The sequence below is a fragment of the Oncorhynchus mykiss genome, chromosome 26 (assembly GCF_057628025.1).
Source record: "Oncorhynchus mykiss isolate SJ-2025 chromosome 26, ASM5762802v1, whole genome shotgun sequence".
NCBI lineage: Eukaryota > Metazoa > Chordata > Actinopteri > Salmoniformes > Salmonidae > Oncorhynchus > Oncorhynchus mykiss.
In genome coordinates this window covers 5,840,663-5,858,441 of record NC_143047.1, presented here as the reverse complement: position 1 = coordinate 5,858,441, position 17,779 = coordinate 5,840,663, and the positions used below count along the sequence as shown (strand labels likewise).

Here is a 17,779-nt window from a genome sequence, read left to right as displayed (position 1 = left end):
CACACCAGCTGCTGGCTCTAGATGGTGGGTTTGGCGGAGACCAGGCAGCAAAGAGTTGTCTCAAGGTCCTGGTTGGCTCACTCCGACTGGCCATTAGATTGAGGGTGGAATCCAGAATACAGGCTGGCCAATGACCCCATGAGGGTGCAGAATGCATTCCAGAACCGGCCGGGGCAAGAACTGAGGGCCCCTATCGGAGTCCTTGTCAATGGGCAGTCCATGGATCCGGAAAACGTGCTGCGCCATGAGCTGGGCTGTCTCCTTGACCGAGGGTAGTTTGGGGAGAGGAATGAAGAGAGCGGCCTTGGAACACCGGTTGACCACGGTCAGGATGGCAGTGTTGCCCTCAGACGGGGGGAGACCCATGACGAAATCCAGGGATATGTGGGACAAGGGACGGTGAGTAACACGCAGAGATTGCAGAAGGCCAGCCGGAGCTTGCCGAGAAGTCTTGTTCTGAGCACACACTGGGCAAGCGGCAACAAATGCGGAGACGTCAGGAACCATGGTGGGCCACCAAAAGCGTTGTTGCACAAATGCCGGCGCGAATCCGGCAGCAGGCTAGTCTGGAGGAGTGGGCCCACTGCAGGACCGCGGAACGGACCGCATCAGGCACAAACATCCGGCTATCAGGAACCCCAGGGGTTCGGCTGGGAACGCTATGCCTCCCGGACCTGTTTCCCTATACACCATCTGAGTGCCGTTGCCAGGCACGAGGTGGGAAGAGTGGTCTCTGTCTCCGGGGTAATATCCGTGGGGCTATAATGGCGAGACAGTGCATCCGACTTGACATTCTTTGATCCCGGCCGATATGAGAGGGAGAAGTTGAACCGTGTGAACAGCAGGGCACATCTAGTTTGCCTGGAGTTGAGGCGTTTGGCAGTGCGGAGATACTCCAGATTTTTGTGGTCGGTCCATACAATAAACGGTTGTTCCGCCCCTTCCAGCTAGTGCCTCCATTCCTCCAACGCCATCTTCACGGTGAGAAGCTCACAATTTCCCACATTGTAGTTTTTCTCCGTGGCATTGAAGCGATGGGAGAAGAAGGCACAGGTATGTAGCTTCAGGTCCAGGGCAGAACGCTGGGACAGGACCGCCCCCACTCTTACATGTGATGAATCAGCCTCCAGATCCCGGAACGCCCTGTCAGCAGCAGGCAACCACTTGAACTGAACCTTGGGAGAAGTGAGTGCTGACAGGGGGGAAGCCAGGGTGCTGTAACCACGAATGAAGCGTCAATAGAGATTGGCGAACCTCAGGAAATGGGCAAAAGTACAGGACGTCAGGCAGGCTCAGGGCCAGGGCCAGGGGCAGGCAGATTGGACAGGCGGGCGGGCTCAGGGTCCAGACAGGGAACGGTCAAAACCAGGGGGATGAGAAAGGAGAGACTGGGGAAAAGCAGGAGCTGATACAAAAAACGCTGGTTGACTTGACAAAACAAGACAAACTGGCAACAGACAAACAGAGAACACAGGTATAAATACACAGGGGGTAATGGGGAAGATGGGTGACACCTGGAGGGGGGTGGAGACAATCACAAATACAGGTGAAACAGATCAGGGTGTGACTGGCTATCTGGCAAACAGGCTACACTCTATGCAGTCTCTTCTGCTGATGTGTGTGTGTGTGGTGGTGGTACTCTATCTATCCTACTCTTTTCCTTTCGGAAGGGTTAATACCTGACTGGCGCCCAAACAAAATCTTTATCTTTACTCCTCTCTAACAATACCGCTACAACTTGATGGTATTATATCATCCACCCTGAGCACCCCCGTTACACACCCCTGTCATTAGAGCACAGAGTGAAAGAGGGTAGGCAACAACATATCCGCCACTCTGACCCTCAACACGGGGGCTCCTCAGGGGTGCGTGCTCAGTCCCCTCCTGTACTCCTTGTTCACACACGACTGCGTGGCCGCATACGACTCCAACACAATGGTGGTAGGCCTGATCACTGATGACGATGAGACAGCCTACGGGGAGAAGGTCAGAGACCTGGCAGTGTGGTGCCATGACAACAACCTCTCCCTCAACACGAGCAAGACAAATGAGATTATCGTGGACTACAGGAAACAGAGGGCCAAACACACCCCCATTCTCATCAACAGGGCCGTAATGGGACGGATCGAGAGCTTCAAGTCCTTCTGTATCCACATCACTAAGGAACAATTATGGTCCAAACACACCAACACAGTCATGAAGAGGGCACGACAACGCCTCTTCCACCTCAGTAGGCTGAAAAGATGAGGCATGAGCCATCAGATCCTCAAAAAGTTCTACATCTGTACCCCTGAGAGCATCTTGACTGGCTGCATCACCGTTTGGTATGGCAACTGCTAGGCATTCGACCACAAGACACTGCAGAGGGTAATGCGTATTGCCCAGTACACCATGAATATGATTTTACTGCAAATTGTACATACATTTTAAAGAATAAAGCGAGAGCTAACGGAAAACATGTCAGTAACACATTGCACCTCTAGTGGCCCCCCGAGAGGAAAGATTTTTGAAGGTTAGCGAAACATTGCTCTTTCTCCCTGGATTTTCAAACATCTATACTCTAAGTTATATGTGGGTATTTTCCCTCCCAAAGAAACATAGAGTTTTATTTGACTTAATCTCAGAATAGCCATTGTTATATACTTAGAATAGATTAACATAAAGGAGTTTGCAAGACAGACAAACAGATCTGTGACTAGACTAATGTACTGGTAATCGGATGCGTACACTACTTGTATCCATTGTTGTGCTAGTCATCATTGAATAACACAGTCATAATTACTTGTTCATGTATGCTGTGTTATTGCCAAGCATCTGGTCAATATAGTAACACCATCTGTTAAGACAGGGACACAGTGAAGGAAATAGCTGGGTTTATTTTAACAACCTCAGGCTCATAGGGGACTGGGCTTGTCTGGGCTTGGGCTCTGACCAAAGACACTTGTACAACAGTATGTTTCTGTTAGAAGCAAATTCATATTTGTCCCCCTTTACCTCTGCACACAACCACATGGTTAAAGAGTGACTTACAGGAGCAATTTGGGTTAAATGCCTTGCTCGAGGGCACATTGACAGGTTTTTAACATAGTTGGCTTTGGGATTCGTACCAGTGACCTTTCGATTACTGGCCTAATGCTTTTAATCACCTGCCGGCCCATATTATATTATATTATATTATATTGAATCATGTCCTAAAAAGGAGATCCAGAATCAGGTAAATTGAACAGAGAAAAGCTCAAGTTGATCGCAGTGAAACTGAAACTGATTTTAATTCAGTCAATACTACATTAGAACTCTCGCCATTGCCAAAGAAGTACTCTACAAGACTCAATGACACTGATCTTTTAGATCACCTCCAAAAGCTAGTATCCACCACACAGTATTAACATTCACATGCTAATTGTATGATTTCATTATCTTCCTGCATCTTTCTGCATCACAAGATTAAAGGGGACTTAAAGGAAGGGCTTTACGGTTTATTTGTTTTATTTTTCAGTCAGTGTTTAAACTGTGAGTGCTGATTACCATTGGAGATCAGGAATTATAAATGACACAGTCACTCACTCACTCACTCACTCACTCACTCACTCACTCAAGATGTCAAATGCATTACAACAATCACCAAAGAAAATAGAGAATAACAATCTATTTTCTATTTTCTTTGGTGGTTATTGCAATGCATTTGATGTCTTGAGTGAGTCAGGGAGTGGCTGTGTCATTTGTTTTATTAAGGTTAATGAGATAATAATAATAATGATCTGTAATATAATGACCATAGGGTCAAGGGTTACACTGAGTGGAGTATTAGGCCAGACTGGTTCATTTCCTGGATACCTAAAACTGTGTGCCTGTGTGTACAAGACAGTGTTTGCGCTAAACCATTGAGCAGTAGAAAAAATGTGTCACTGACAGGTCAAATTGTCCACTTATTTCCTGCCAATCTAAGTCATATGGGATCTGTGTCGTGGCAAGAGAAAAAGCAAAAGAGAGAGAGGGAGTGACTGAGAAAGAAAATGTGAGAAAGATCCCTCTTTTGTGGTTTTGGCTAGATGGAGTGCAGCTATGGACAGTGATGACTTACATACTGTAGCAGGTAAGGAGGACAAAAGTAGCAGGTTAGGATAATTAACGTAGCAGGTTAGGACAATTAGGTTAAGCATAGAAAATGGGGTAGGGTAAGATAAAATGCTACAATTGTCCGCGACGCGACTCGAACATGCAACTTGGTCCATTGCTCTACTCCATCTATCCACAACTCTCGTTGGTGAAGTGTTATACAAAGACTGAAAATGCCAGCTATCAAACTGGTGCCTAAAGCTATATTGTACCATTTTTTTTGATAGCGTCTCATGTCTGGACAATATCAACATAAATAAAAAATATTTGAAGTCATCATTATGATGGATGAACGTCTTAGATGTCACAGATGTTGCCCATGGAAAGATTATGTTTGCCTGTCTGATTCCATCCATACCACCTTCAGACAATGTTACAGCAATGTTTTATTGGTTTCGAGAGTGAAGAGTGAAAAGATTCCTCAATCAGGGCTAAGCACTTGTCTCCTATTTCATTGAAATGAGAAACGTGATCTTTTTTTCACTAACTGATCTTTTGACCAATCAGATCAGCTCTGATAAAGTTCTGATGTGAAACGATCTGATGTGATTGGTCAAAATACCAATTAGTGGAAAAAAGATCACAATTGGGCTGCCTGTCTAAACACAGCCTAATGCCCTCATATCAATCCTTATCGAACACAGATAACAATTGTGCCCTGCAACTGTCAAAAAGCATTTATTGAGAGGATAGAGACATATTTTCGTAGTTCACATACCATTGTTTTTTAACCTACAGTGCCATGTTGAATGAGATATCCCATGTCTTTGTCTTTCGCTTGCTTGTACTGTAACAGAAAATGTAATGTATTGTATAATCTTACTATGGCAATTTTCTGAAAGGTTGACTAGCCATTGTTTATGTATGTCAAGTCATTTTTGTTATTAGGCCACTTTCACCTGAGAGAATTGTACAATCTGCCCAGTAGCCTAATATAGAACTGCCCTGAATCTGAATCTTGACTGTCTGAATCATATTTGTACTAAACCACATTAAAGTGAGAGAAAAGTACAATCAGCCCAGTCTACAGTATAATCTCTATTTTCTGTACATTAACTATATTACATGCAATGAACATTTATAAGCACATCATGAACATGACTATATACAGTTGAAGTCGGAAGTTTACATACACCTTAGCCAAGTAAATTTAAACCATTTCTGACATTTAATCCTAGTAAAAATTCCCTGTCTTAGGTCAGTTAGGATCACCACTTTATTTTAAGAATGTGAAATGTTAGAATAATAGTAGAGAGAATGATTAATTTCAGCTTTTATTACATTCATCACATTCCCAGTGGGTCAGAAGTTTACATATACTCAATTAGTATTTGGTAGCATTGCCTTTAAATTGTTTAACTTGGGTCAAATGTTTCGGGTAGACTTCCACAAGCTTCCCACAATAAGTTGGGTGAATTTTGGCCCATTTCTCCTGACAGACCTGGTGTAACTAAGTCAGGTTTGTAGGCCTCCTTGCTCGCACACGCTTTTTCAGTTCTGCCCACAAATGTTCTGTAGGATTGAGGTCAGGGCTTTGTGATGGCCACTCAATACCTTGACTTTGTTGTCCTTCAGCCATTTTGCCACAACTTTGGAAGTATGCTTGGGGTCATTGTCCATTTGGAAGACCCATTTGCAACCAAGCTTTAACTTCCTGACTGATGTCTTGAGATGTTGCTTCAACATATCCACATAATTTTTGCTCCTCATGACGTCATCTATTTTGTGAAGTGCACCAGTCCCTCCTGCAACAAAGCACGAACACAATATGATGCTGCCACCCCCGTACTTCACGGTTGGGATGGTGTTCTTCGGCTTGCAAGCCTCCCCCTTTTTCTTCCAAACATAACGATGGTCATTACGGCCAAACAGTTCTATTTTTGTTTTATCAGATTAGAGGATGTTTCTTCAAAAAGTACGATCTTTGTCCCCATGTGCAGTTGCAAACCTTAGTCTGGCTTTTTTATGATGGTTTTGGAGCATTTGCTTCTTCCTTGCTGAGCGGCCTTTCAGGTTATGTCGATATAGGACTCGTTTTACTGTGGATATAGATACTTTTGTACCTGTTTCCTCCTGCATCTTCACAAGGTCCTTTGCTGTTGTTCTGGGATTGAATTGCACTTTTCGCAGCAAAGTATGTTCGTCTCTCCTCCCTGAGCGGTATGACAGCTGCATGGTCCCATGGTGTTTATACTTGAGTATTATTGTTTGTTCAGATGAACGTGGTACATTCATGCGTTTGGAAATTGAACCAGACTTGTGGAGGTCTACAATTTATTTCTGAGGTCTTGGCTGATTTCTTTTGATTTTTGCATGATGTCAATCAAAGAGGCACTGAGTTTGAAGGTAGACCTTGAAATACATCCACAGGTACACCTCCAATTGACACAGCTTATGTCAATTAGGCTATCAGAAGTTTCTCTAGCCATGACATCATTTTCTGGAATTTTCCAAGCTGTTTAAAGGCACAGTCAACTTAGTGTATGTGAACTTCTGACCCACTGGAATTGTGATACAGTGAAGTAATCTGTCTGTAAACAATTGTTGGAAAAATGACTTGTGTCATGCACAGAGTAGATGTCCTTACCGACTTGGCAAAGCTATAGTTTGTTAAGAAGAAATTTGTGGAGTGTTTGAAAAACTAGTTTTAATGATTCCAACCTAAGTGTATGTTAACTTCCGACTTCAACTATTGCTTCATAGATGATTATTAGAGCTTGTCTTCTACAAGGGGTGAATTCTAAGGTCGGATTTTCACTTAGTCATGCATTCATATCAATGGGAGCAAGACTAAGTGAAAATTTGACAAGTGGAATTTAGGATTCGTCTCAAAATAGTTTGTTCTAAGTTGTTTACTCATAGTTTTCTACTCCTCCATAGCTGAATTCGTCCGGCCTACTGACTATGCCCCGGAGTCCCACGTCCAGTGAGGATGAGATGGCCCAGAGTTGTTCTGACTACTCAGAGGACTCCGCCTCTGACAGCTCCCGTGAAGAGACCATCTACGAGACCATAAGAGCCACCGCCGAGCCGGCCCCCAGACACATGGACGACATACACACTCACTCCCTGGTCGTCCGCATCGTCATCCCTGACCTGCAGCAGACAGTGAGTGTGTGTTTGTGTTTGTGTTTGTGTGTGTGTGTGTGTGTGTGTGTGTGTGTGTGTGTGTGTGTGTGTGTGTGTGTGTGTGCTTGCTTGCCTGCCTATGTTTACTCAGGAACGTGTGTGAAGGAGTTGTCTGTTTGTATGAGCCAGAAAGATCAAACCTTCATTGTTTGATGTACCAACTTTTGGGTTACCTTTGGAGTGTTTTTTCACCTATTTTTCTTTTTAAAGGATAGAACTGTTTACTCCTAGACTCATAGACCGAATCATAGGTTTTGAATGTCTTGTAAAATAAGTCTAAGTCTTAGATTACACTTGCTAACATCCCCTCTTTCTCTCGTTTCCCTTTGGTATGATACTGTACATTTGATTTAAGCCAGCTCTGGCCATCCATTATCCTGGCTGTGTTGCATCATTTCGCCTGTCGGAGAACACACGCTGTGTTAACAATCTGTGGGCGTTGTATGGGCGTTGTATCTCGCAAATGTATGGGGACATGTATGTCACTCTGCATTCCTCTGTTATTACCAGACCTGGCTTCAAATACTATTTTAAATATTTTCAAATACTTGAGCTGGGATTGATTGACCGTGCCTGGTGCAGCATCCCGGAATCGCCTCTTCACTGTTGATGCTGAGACGGGTGTTTTGCGGGACTTGTGAGGCATCTGTCCAGTCTGTCCAGAGTTTGCAACTCTGCCTTGAAGGTCAGCATCCTGGAGTCGCCTCTTCACTGTTGACGTTGAGACTGGTGTTTTGCTGGTACTATTTAACGAAGCTGCCTGACTTGTGAGGCTTCTGTTTCTCAAAATAGACACTCTAATGTACTTGTCCTCTTGCTCAGTTGTGCACCGGGGCCTCCCATTCCTCTTTCTATTCTGGTTAAAGACAGTTTGTGCTGTTCTGTGAAGGGAGTAATACACAGCGTTGTACGAGATCTTCAGTTTCTTGGCAATTTCTCGCATGGAATAGCCTTCCTTTCTGAGAACAAGCATAGAGTTTCAGAAGAAAGTGCTTTGTTTCTGGCCATTTTGAGCTTGTAATCGAACCCACAAATGCTGATGCTCCAGATACTCAAATAGTCTAAAGACGGACAGTTTTATTGCTTCTTTAATCAGAACAACAGTTTTCAGCTGTGCTAACATAATTGCAAAAGGGTTTTCTAATGATCAATTAGCCTTTTAAAATGATAAACTTGGATTAGCTAACACAACATACCATCACAGGAGTGATGGTTGCTGATAATGAGCCTCTGTACACCTATGTAGATATTCCATGAAAAAAATCAGCCTTTTCCAACTACAACAGTCATTTACAACATTAACAATGTCTACACTGTATTTCGGATCAATTTGATGTTATTTTAATGGACAAAAAATGTGCTTTTCTTTCAAAAACAAGGACATTTCTAAGTGACCCCAAACTTTTGAACTGTAGTGTGTTTTTCAATTAAGTGATATGTAAGTATGTTAAATTAACATTGCACAAAAAGTGGTTGTTTTCCATGTTATTCGATCAAGAAAAATATTTAATTTTCTGTTTATGTTTTGTGACTTTGCCTATAATTAAGTAAGTACCTTTTGATATAAATGTTTGAGGACAGGGTTTTGTTATTTATGGATTCCATCAGAATGACAATCACAGAGAAATGACAGGGCGACAACTGTTACAATTTCAACAATTGAATCCTGCAAGATACAGTTCTTAAAAATACAACTACCTTTCCTGGAAGATACTGTTATTAATTATTCAACTACCTCTCCAAAGTGGAGATGCTGAAAAAAATCTGTGTCCGTGCTACGGTAGTCTGTATCGGTTCGCTAATTCCAGTAGAGGCCCAGTTCACCCCCCCAAAAATGGAGTATATATTGTTTTTTAAATTAGATTTTAAAGGGGGTGCTGCAACACCCCTATTTCTCACAGCTATGGCAGCACCTTTATCTTCACCACAGATACTGTCAGACTTGGGCCCTGGCAGTGAATAATGGTGTTCCAAATAAGGCACCGTTGCTCTAGAGCACACAAAGAACTGTACATACCTCGGGCTAAACACCTAAACACCACAGGTAACTTCCCCGAGACTGTGGACGCTCTAAGAGACAAGGCATGAAGGGCCTTCTACGCCATCAAAAGAAACATAAAACTCAAATTAGGATCTGGCTAAAAATATTTCAGTCAGCTATAGGGACAAACTCCCAATTGAGACTGCATGCAGAATCCTGCAAAATATTATTTGTGTACAACACAAAACCCCAAATAATACATATAATTGGGACTATACCTGCTAGTTATCCAGAAAAGAGCTGTTAAATTCTACAACCACCTAAAAGGAAGCGATTACCACACGTTCCACCACAAAGCCCTCACCTACAGAGAGATTATCATAGAGAACAGTCCCCTCAGGCCTCATCAATCTACACACAATATCCCATAATGACGAAGCAAAAACAGGTTTTTACATTTTTTTTGCAAATGTATGTAAAAATAAAAAACTATCACATTTACACAAGTATTCAGACCCTTCACTGAGTACATTGTTGAAGCACCTTTGGCAGCAATTACAGCCTCGAGTCTTCTTGGGTATGATGCTACAAGCTTGGCACACCTGTAATTTGGGGAGTTTTTCCCATTCTTCTCTGCAGATCCTCCCGTCCCACCTGCCCAACATCCGGTGAAATTGCAGAGCGCGAAATTCAAACTACAGAATTATAAATATTTAACTTTCATAAATCACAAATGTAATATTTCAAAATAAATATTAACTTCTTGTTAATCCAGCTGCTGTGTCAGATTTCAAAAAGGCTTTACGGCGAAAGCACACCATGCGATTATTTGAGGACAGCACCCTGCACCCAAAACCATAAAAAACATATTTCAACCAGGCACGTGCGACACGAAAGTCAGAAATAGCAATATAATAAATGCCTTTGATGATCTTCTTCTGTTGGCACTCCAAAAGGTCCCAGTTACATCACAAATGGCCCTTTTGTTCGATAATGTCCTTTTTTATATCCATAAAAACTCAGTTTAGCTGTCGCGCTTCAGTCAATAATCCATCCAGTTTCCCTCCATCAAAATGCATACAAAATGAATCCCAAACGTTACTAATAAACTTTTCCAAACAAGTCAAACAATGTTTAAAATCAAACCTTAGGTACCCTAATATGTAATTAAACTATAAAATGTAAGACGGAGAATCGTTATTGTCTTTACCGGAGAAAAATACCAAAGAATGCGTTTTCACTCACGCGCTTGGAAACACTACAGCCAAAATGGGAGCCACCTTGAAAAACTACAATTTCTGGCAAATTTTTCCAAAAACCAGCCTGAAACTCTTTCTAAGGACTGTTGACATCTAGTGGAAACCCTAGGAACTGCAATCTGGGAGGACTTCGCCTTTTAACAACACTGTCATCTCAGATTTTCAAAATATGCTTCTCAACCATAGGAACACAATCATTTGTGTAACAGTAGCTAGCTAGCGTAGCATTTAGCGTTAGCATTATCGTTAGCATTTAGCAGGCAACACTTTCATAAAAACCAAAAAAGCATTCAAATAAAATCATTTACCTTTGAAGAACTTCAGATGTTTTCAATGAGGAGACTCTGTTAGATAGCAAATGTTCAGTTTTTCCTGAAAGATTATTTGTTTAGGAGAAATCGCTCCATTTGGTGCGTCACGTTTGGCTACCAAAAATAAACGAAAATCCAGTCATCAATTATGCCGAACTTTTTTCCAAATTAACTCCATAATATCGACTGAAACATGGCAAACGTTGTTTAGAACCAATCCTCAAGGTGTTTTTCACATATCTCTTCGATGATATATCCTTCGTGGAAGTGTGCTTTCCGTTCTGAATCCCAGGACAAAATGACCGCAACTGGAGATTACGCACGAATTTAGGCAAAGGACACCGGTCGGACCCCTGGAAAATGTAGTCTCTTATGGCCAATCTTCCAATGATATGCCTACAAATACGTCACAATGCTGCAGACATCTTGAAGAAACAACAGAAAGTGCAGGGTCGTTCCTGCTGCATTCACAGCCATATAAGGAGACATTTGAAAACAGAGCTTCAGAGATTCTGCTCATTTCCTGTTTGACGTTTCATCTTTGTTTCGCCTGTAGAATGAGTTCTGTGGCACTCACAGATAATATCTTTGCAGTTTTGGAAACGTTAGACTGTGTTCTTTCCAAAGCTGTCAATTCTATGCATAGTCGAGCATCTTTTCGTGACAAAATATTGCGCTTTTTTCATCCAATAATGAAATAGCGCCCCTATAGGCTTAACAGGATAATAAAAGTGACAGCCATTGAAAATAGTGGTAGGCTGAATTTTCTTGGGGGGGGATGGTTTGTCCTTGGGGTTTCGCCTGCCATATCAGTTCTGTTATACTCACAGACATTATCATAACAGTTTTAGAAACTGTATAGTGTTTTCTATCCATATCTACCATTTATATGCATATCCTAGCTTCTGGGCCTGAGTAACTGGCAGTTTACTTTGGGCACACTTTTCATCCGGAATTGAAAATACTGCCCAATACCCAAGAGAGGTTAAACTCTGTCAAGTTGGATGGGGAGTGTCACTGCACAGCCAATTTCAGGTCTCTCCAGAGATGTTCGATCGGGTTCAAGTCCGGGCTCTGGCTGGGCCACTCAAGGACATTCAGAGACTTGTCCCGAAGCAACTCCTGTGTTGTCTTGGCAAGGTGCTTAGGGTTGTTGTCCTGCTGGAAGGTGAACCTTTGTTCCAGTCTGAGGTCCTGGGCGTTCTGGAGCAGGGTTTCGTCAAGGATCTCTCTGCGATTTGCTCCGTTCATCCTTTCCTCGATCCTGACTGGTCTCCCAGTCCCAGCCTCTGAAAAACATCCCCACAGCATGATGCTGTCACCACCATGCTTCACCGTAGAGATGGTGTATGGTTTCCTCCAGACATGACGCTTGGCATTCAGGCCAAAGAGTTCAATTTTGGTTTCTTGAGACCAGAGATTATTTTTTTATCATGGTCTGAGTGTGCGTTAGGTGCCTTTTGGAAAACTCCAAATGGTCTGTTGTGTGCCTTCTACTGAGGAGTGGCTCCCGTCTGGCCACTCTACTATAAAGGCCTGATCGGTGGAGTGCTGCAGAGATGGTTGTCCTTCTGGAAGGTTCTCCCATCTCCACAGAGGAACTCTGGAGCTCTGTCAGAGTGACCATCAGGTTCTTGGTCACCTTCCTGACCAAGGCCCTTCAACCCCGATTATTCAGTTTGGCTGGGCGCCCAGCTCTAAGAAGAGTCTTAGTGGTTCCAAACTTCTCCCATTTAAGAATGATGGCGGCCACTGTGTTCTTGGGGACTGCTACAGAAATGGTTTGTCACCCTTCCCCAGATCTGTGCCTCGACACAAATTATTGTTAATTCTAATATGTTTTTGTTAATGTTTTGTGTCTTCTCACTTTTGCTAATTGTTAATTTCACTTGCTTTGGCAATGTAAACACGTGCTTCCCACGCCAATAAAGTCCTTGTTTTTCTGTCCCTCCACTACTCAACACTCTCTTGCTTATACAGTATGTCCATCTCTCTCTGTTTCTCTTTGTAATCTTAACTGTTTCTTTTTCTCCCTTTCTTCCTCTGTCTCTCCCCTTTATCTTTATCTATGTCTCTCTGCTCACTCCTATAAATGGGAAACATGTTGTTGAAATATGGAACGGTTATGACTCCCTTGGGATAGTTGTAGACCGTATTATCTACCAAGAGAATTCTCTTCGATTATAATCACAGTTGTGTACATCCCCCCAAGCAGACACCTCGACGGCCCTGAAAGAACTTCATTGGACTCTATGTAAACTGGAAACCACATATCCTGAGACTGCATTTATTGTAGCTGGGGATTTTAACAAGGCTAATCTGAAAACAAGGCTCCCTAAATTTTGTCAGCATGTCGATTGCGCGACCCGGGCTGGTAAAAATTCTGAATCATTGTTACTCTAACTTCTGCGACGCATACAAATTCCTCCCTCGCCCTCCTTTCGGCAAATCTGACCACGACTCCATTTTGTTGCTCCCAGCCTATAGACAAAAACTAAAACAGGAAACGCCTGTGCTCAGGTCTGTTCAACGCTGATCCGACCAATCTTATTCCAAGCTTCAAGATTGCTTCGATCACGTGGACTGGGATATGTTCCGGATAACGTCGAACAACAACATTGCAAGTGCATCGGTGATGTTGTACTCACGGCGACAATTAAAACTTTCCCCAACCAGAAACTGTGGATGGATGGCAGCATTCGCACAAAACTAAAAGCGCAAACCGCTGCTTTTAATCAGGGCAAGGTGACCGGAAACATGACCGAATACAAACAGTGTAGCTATTCCCTCCGCAAGGCAATCAAACATGCTAAGCGTCAGTATAGAGACAAAGTAGAGTTGCAAAATCAACAGATCAGACACAAGAGGTATGTGGCAGGGTCTACAGTCAATCACGGATTACAAAAAGAAAACCAGCCCCGTCACGGACCAGGATGTTTTTGCTCCCAGGCAGACCAAATAACTTTTTTTCCCGCTTTGAGGACAATACAGTGCCACTGACACGGCCCGCAACCAAAACATGCGGACTCTCCTTCACTGCAGCTGACGTGAGGAAAACATTTAAACGTGTCAACCCTCGCAAGGCTGCAGGCCCAGACGGCATCCCCAGCCGCGCCCTCAGAACATGCGCAGACCAGCTGGCTGGTGTGTTTACGGACATATTCAATCAATCCCTATCCCAGTCTGTTGTTCCCACATGCTTCAAGAGGGCCACCATTGTTCCTGTTCCCAAGAAAGCTAAGGTAACTGAGCTAAACGACTACCGCCCCGTAGCACTCACTTCCGTCATCATGAAGTGCTTTGAGAGACTAGTCAAGGACCATATCACCTCCACCCTACCTGACACCCTAGACCCACTCCAATTTGCTTACCGCCCAAAAAGGTCCACAGACGATGCAATCTCAACCACACTGCACACTGCCCTAACCCATCTGGACAAGAGGAATACCTATGTGAGAATGCTGTTCATCGACTACAGCTCGGCATTTAACACCATAGTGCCTTCCAAGCTCGTCACCAAGCTCGAGACCCTGGGTCTCGACCCCGCCCTGTGCAACTGGGTACTGGACTTCCTGACGGGCCGCCCCCAGGTGGTGAGGGTAGGCAACAACATCTCCACCCCGCTGATCCTCAACACTGGGGCCCCACAAGGGTGCGTTCTGAGCCCTCTCCTGTACTCCCTGTTCACCCATGACTGCGTGGCCACGCACGCCTCCAACTCAATCATCAAGTTTGCGGACGACACAACAGTGGTAGGCTTGATTACCAACAACGACGAGACGGCCTACAGGGAGGAGGTGAGGGCCCTCGGAGTGTGGTGTCAGGAAAATAACCTCACACTCAACGTCAACAAAACTAAGGAGATGATCGTGGACTTCAGGAAACAGCAGAGGGAACACCCCCCTATCCACATCGATGGAACAGTAGTGGAGAGGGTAGTAAGTTTTAAGTTCCTCGGCGTACACATCACAGACAAACTGTATTGGTCCACCCACACAGACAGCATTGTGAAGAAGGCACAGCAGCGCCTCTTCAACCTCAGGAGGCTGAAGAAATTTGGCTTGTCACCAAAAGCACTCACAAACTTCTACAGATGCACAATCGAGAGCATCCTGTCGGGCTGTATCACCGCCTGGTACGGCAACTGCTCCGCCCACAACCGTAAGGCTCTCCAGAGGGTAGTGAGGTCTGCACAACGCATCACCGGGGGCAAACTACCTGCCCTCCAGGACACCTACACCACCCGATGTCACAGGAAGGCCATAAAGATCATCAAGGACAACAACCACCCGAGCCACTGCCTGTTCACCCAGCTATCATCCAGAAGGCGAGGTCAGTACAGGTGCATCAAAGCTGGGACCGAGAGACTGAAAAACAGCTTCTATCTCAAGGCCATCAGACTGTTAAACAGCCACCACTAACATTGAGTGGCTGTTGCCAACACACTGACTCAACTCCAGGCACTTTAATAATGGGAATTGATGGGAAATGATGTAAAATATATCACTAGCCACTTTAAACAATGCTACCTAATATAATGTTTACATACCCTACATTATTCATCTCATATGTATATACTGTACTCTATATCATCTACTGCATCTTTATGTAATACATGTATCACTAGCCACTTTAACCATGCCACTTTGTTTACATACTCATCTCATATCTATATACTGCACTCAATACCATCTACTGTATCTTGCCTATGCCGCACTGTACCATCACTCATTCATATATCTTTATGTACATATTCTTTATCCCCTTACACTTGTGTATAAGGTAGTAGTTTTGGAATTGTTAGCTAGATTACTTGTTGGTTATTACTGCATTGTCGGAACTAGAAGCACAAGCATTTCGCTACACTCGCATTAACATCTGCTAACCATGTGTATGTGACAAATAAAATTTGATTTGATTTGAGGCTGAAGAAATTTGGTTTGTAACCAAAAACACTCACAAACTTTAACAGATGCACAATCGAGAGCATCCTGTCGGGCTGTATCACCGCCTGGTACGGAAACTACTCTGCCCACAACCGCAAGGCTCTCCAGAGTGTAGGGAGGTCTGCAAAACGCATCACCGGGAGCAAACTACCTGCCCTCCAGGACACCTACAGCACCCGATGTCACAGGAAGGCCAAAAAGATCATCAAGGACAACAACCACCCAAGCCACTGCCTGTTCACCCCGCTATCATCCAGAAGGCGGGCGAGGTCAGTACAGGTGCATCAAAGCTGGGACTGAGAGACTGAAAAACAGCTTCTATCTCAAGGCCATCAGACTGTTAAACAGCTATCACTAACATTGAGTGGCTGCTGCCAACATACTGACTCAAATCTCTAGCCTCTTTCATAATTAGAATTTGGATCTAATAAATGCATCACTAGTCATATTAAACAATGCCAGTTTATATAATGTTTACATACCCTACATTACTCATCTCATATGTACAGTAAATACTGTCCTCTATACCATCTACTGCATCTTACCTATGGCGTTCAGCCATCACTTATCCATATATTTATATGTACATATTCTTATTCATGCCTTTACACTTGTGTGTAAAGGTAGTTGTTGTGAAATTGTTAGATTACTTGTTAGATATTACTGCATAAGTCGGAACTAGAAGCACAATCATTTTGCTACACTCGCATTAACATCTGCTAACAATGTGTATGTGACCAATAACATTGTATTTGATTTGAGGGGAGATATTATGGGAGGGGGTGAGTGGGTCACACAGTGGGTGGAAATCTTCAGGGTCAATTTTTGTTGACCTACATATGAACCTGATATAGTGTTGCTGTAATGAACTTGGGCTTTGGTACAGAATGTAGAGGGAAAGGTGTGTGAGGGTGTGTGTGTGTTTTCATTTGTGTGTGTGTGTGTGTGTGTGTGTGTGTGTGTGTGTGTGTGTGTGTGTTTGTGTGTGTGTGTGTGTGTGTGTGTGTGTGTGTGTGTGCTAATACCCATAATTCCAAATTCATCAAAACTGAGTGCTCAGCTGTGGTATTTGATCACATGATTGGGTCACATAGTCCACTAGGAAAACTAACACGGTTGAATAATTCAACACGTCCCCACAGTACAACACACACACACACACACAAATTACACAGTACAAGACCACCCACATAAGAGCATCTGAAATGAGGTTGTTTTGTACCCTATAGTGTTGAATAAATCAAGGTACTGGGATTAACTATTCCTCCTCTTTCAATATATTCAAATGACTTAATCTACGTATTAGGTTGAATTACCATTCATTGATGTTGAGTCAACGTATACTCATTATATTAGCATGGGCTTGTGAGTGCACTGGATGTTTTCGTTAGATCGGTTTATCCATTGGTGACTGTAGTTTTAACATCAGTGGGCTGTGTGTGTGTTATCGAGAAAGAGAGAGAGAGAGAGAGAGAGAGAGAGAGAGACCATCCATTGTAAAAACAAACTATGTCTATTTGTTCCCTTTTGTACTTGAACTATTTTCACATCGTTACAACACTGTATATATAATAGGACATTTGAAATGTCTCTATTCTTTTGAAATGAATTTTTTTGTACATTTATTGTTGTTTATTTCACTTTTGTTTGTTATCTATTTCATTTGCTTTGGCAATGTAAACATACGTTTCCCATCCCAATAAAGCACTTAAAATTGAAAAGAGGATTACATGTATGTTGATGTATTTCCCAGTGACAAACTCTCTGCTTTTTCTTTATCTTCTATTCTGTTTCTCCATCCCTATGCCAGGCCTGCTGGAGTTAAATAGCTACTTCACTATTTTATAAAGTTTCTCCTGAAATGTTACCGTTCCATTTCATTACATTTAAAAAAAAAACATTTTAGTCATTTAGCAGACGCTCTTATCTAGATTGACTTACAGCATTGAGTTTTATACATTTTCATACTTTTTTCAAACTGGTCCCTTGTGGGAATCGAACTTGTGGGAATATTTTATTAGATTTTTGATTTTGTTG

At 43.1% G+C, this 17,779-nt stretch overlaps 1 protein-coding gene across 1 annotated transcript in view; it reads left to right on the top strand.

Moving 5' to 3' along the window:
• The first annotated feature begins 536 nt into the window (after nt 1-536).
• Nucleotides 537-17,779, top strand: part of LOC110506082 (SH3 and multiple ankyrin repeat domains protein 2-like) — a 182,180-nt gene continuing 164,937 nt past the window's right edge. The window contains exons 1-2 of the mRNA XM_090223390.1: nt 537-644; nt 6,997-7,224. Coding sequence (XP_090079516.1) covers nt 537-644; nt 6,997-7,224 — 336 coding nt within the window. The remainder of the gene's footprint in view (nt 645-6,996; nt 7,225-17,779) is intronic.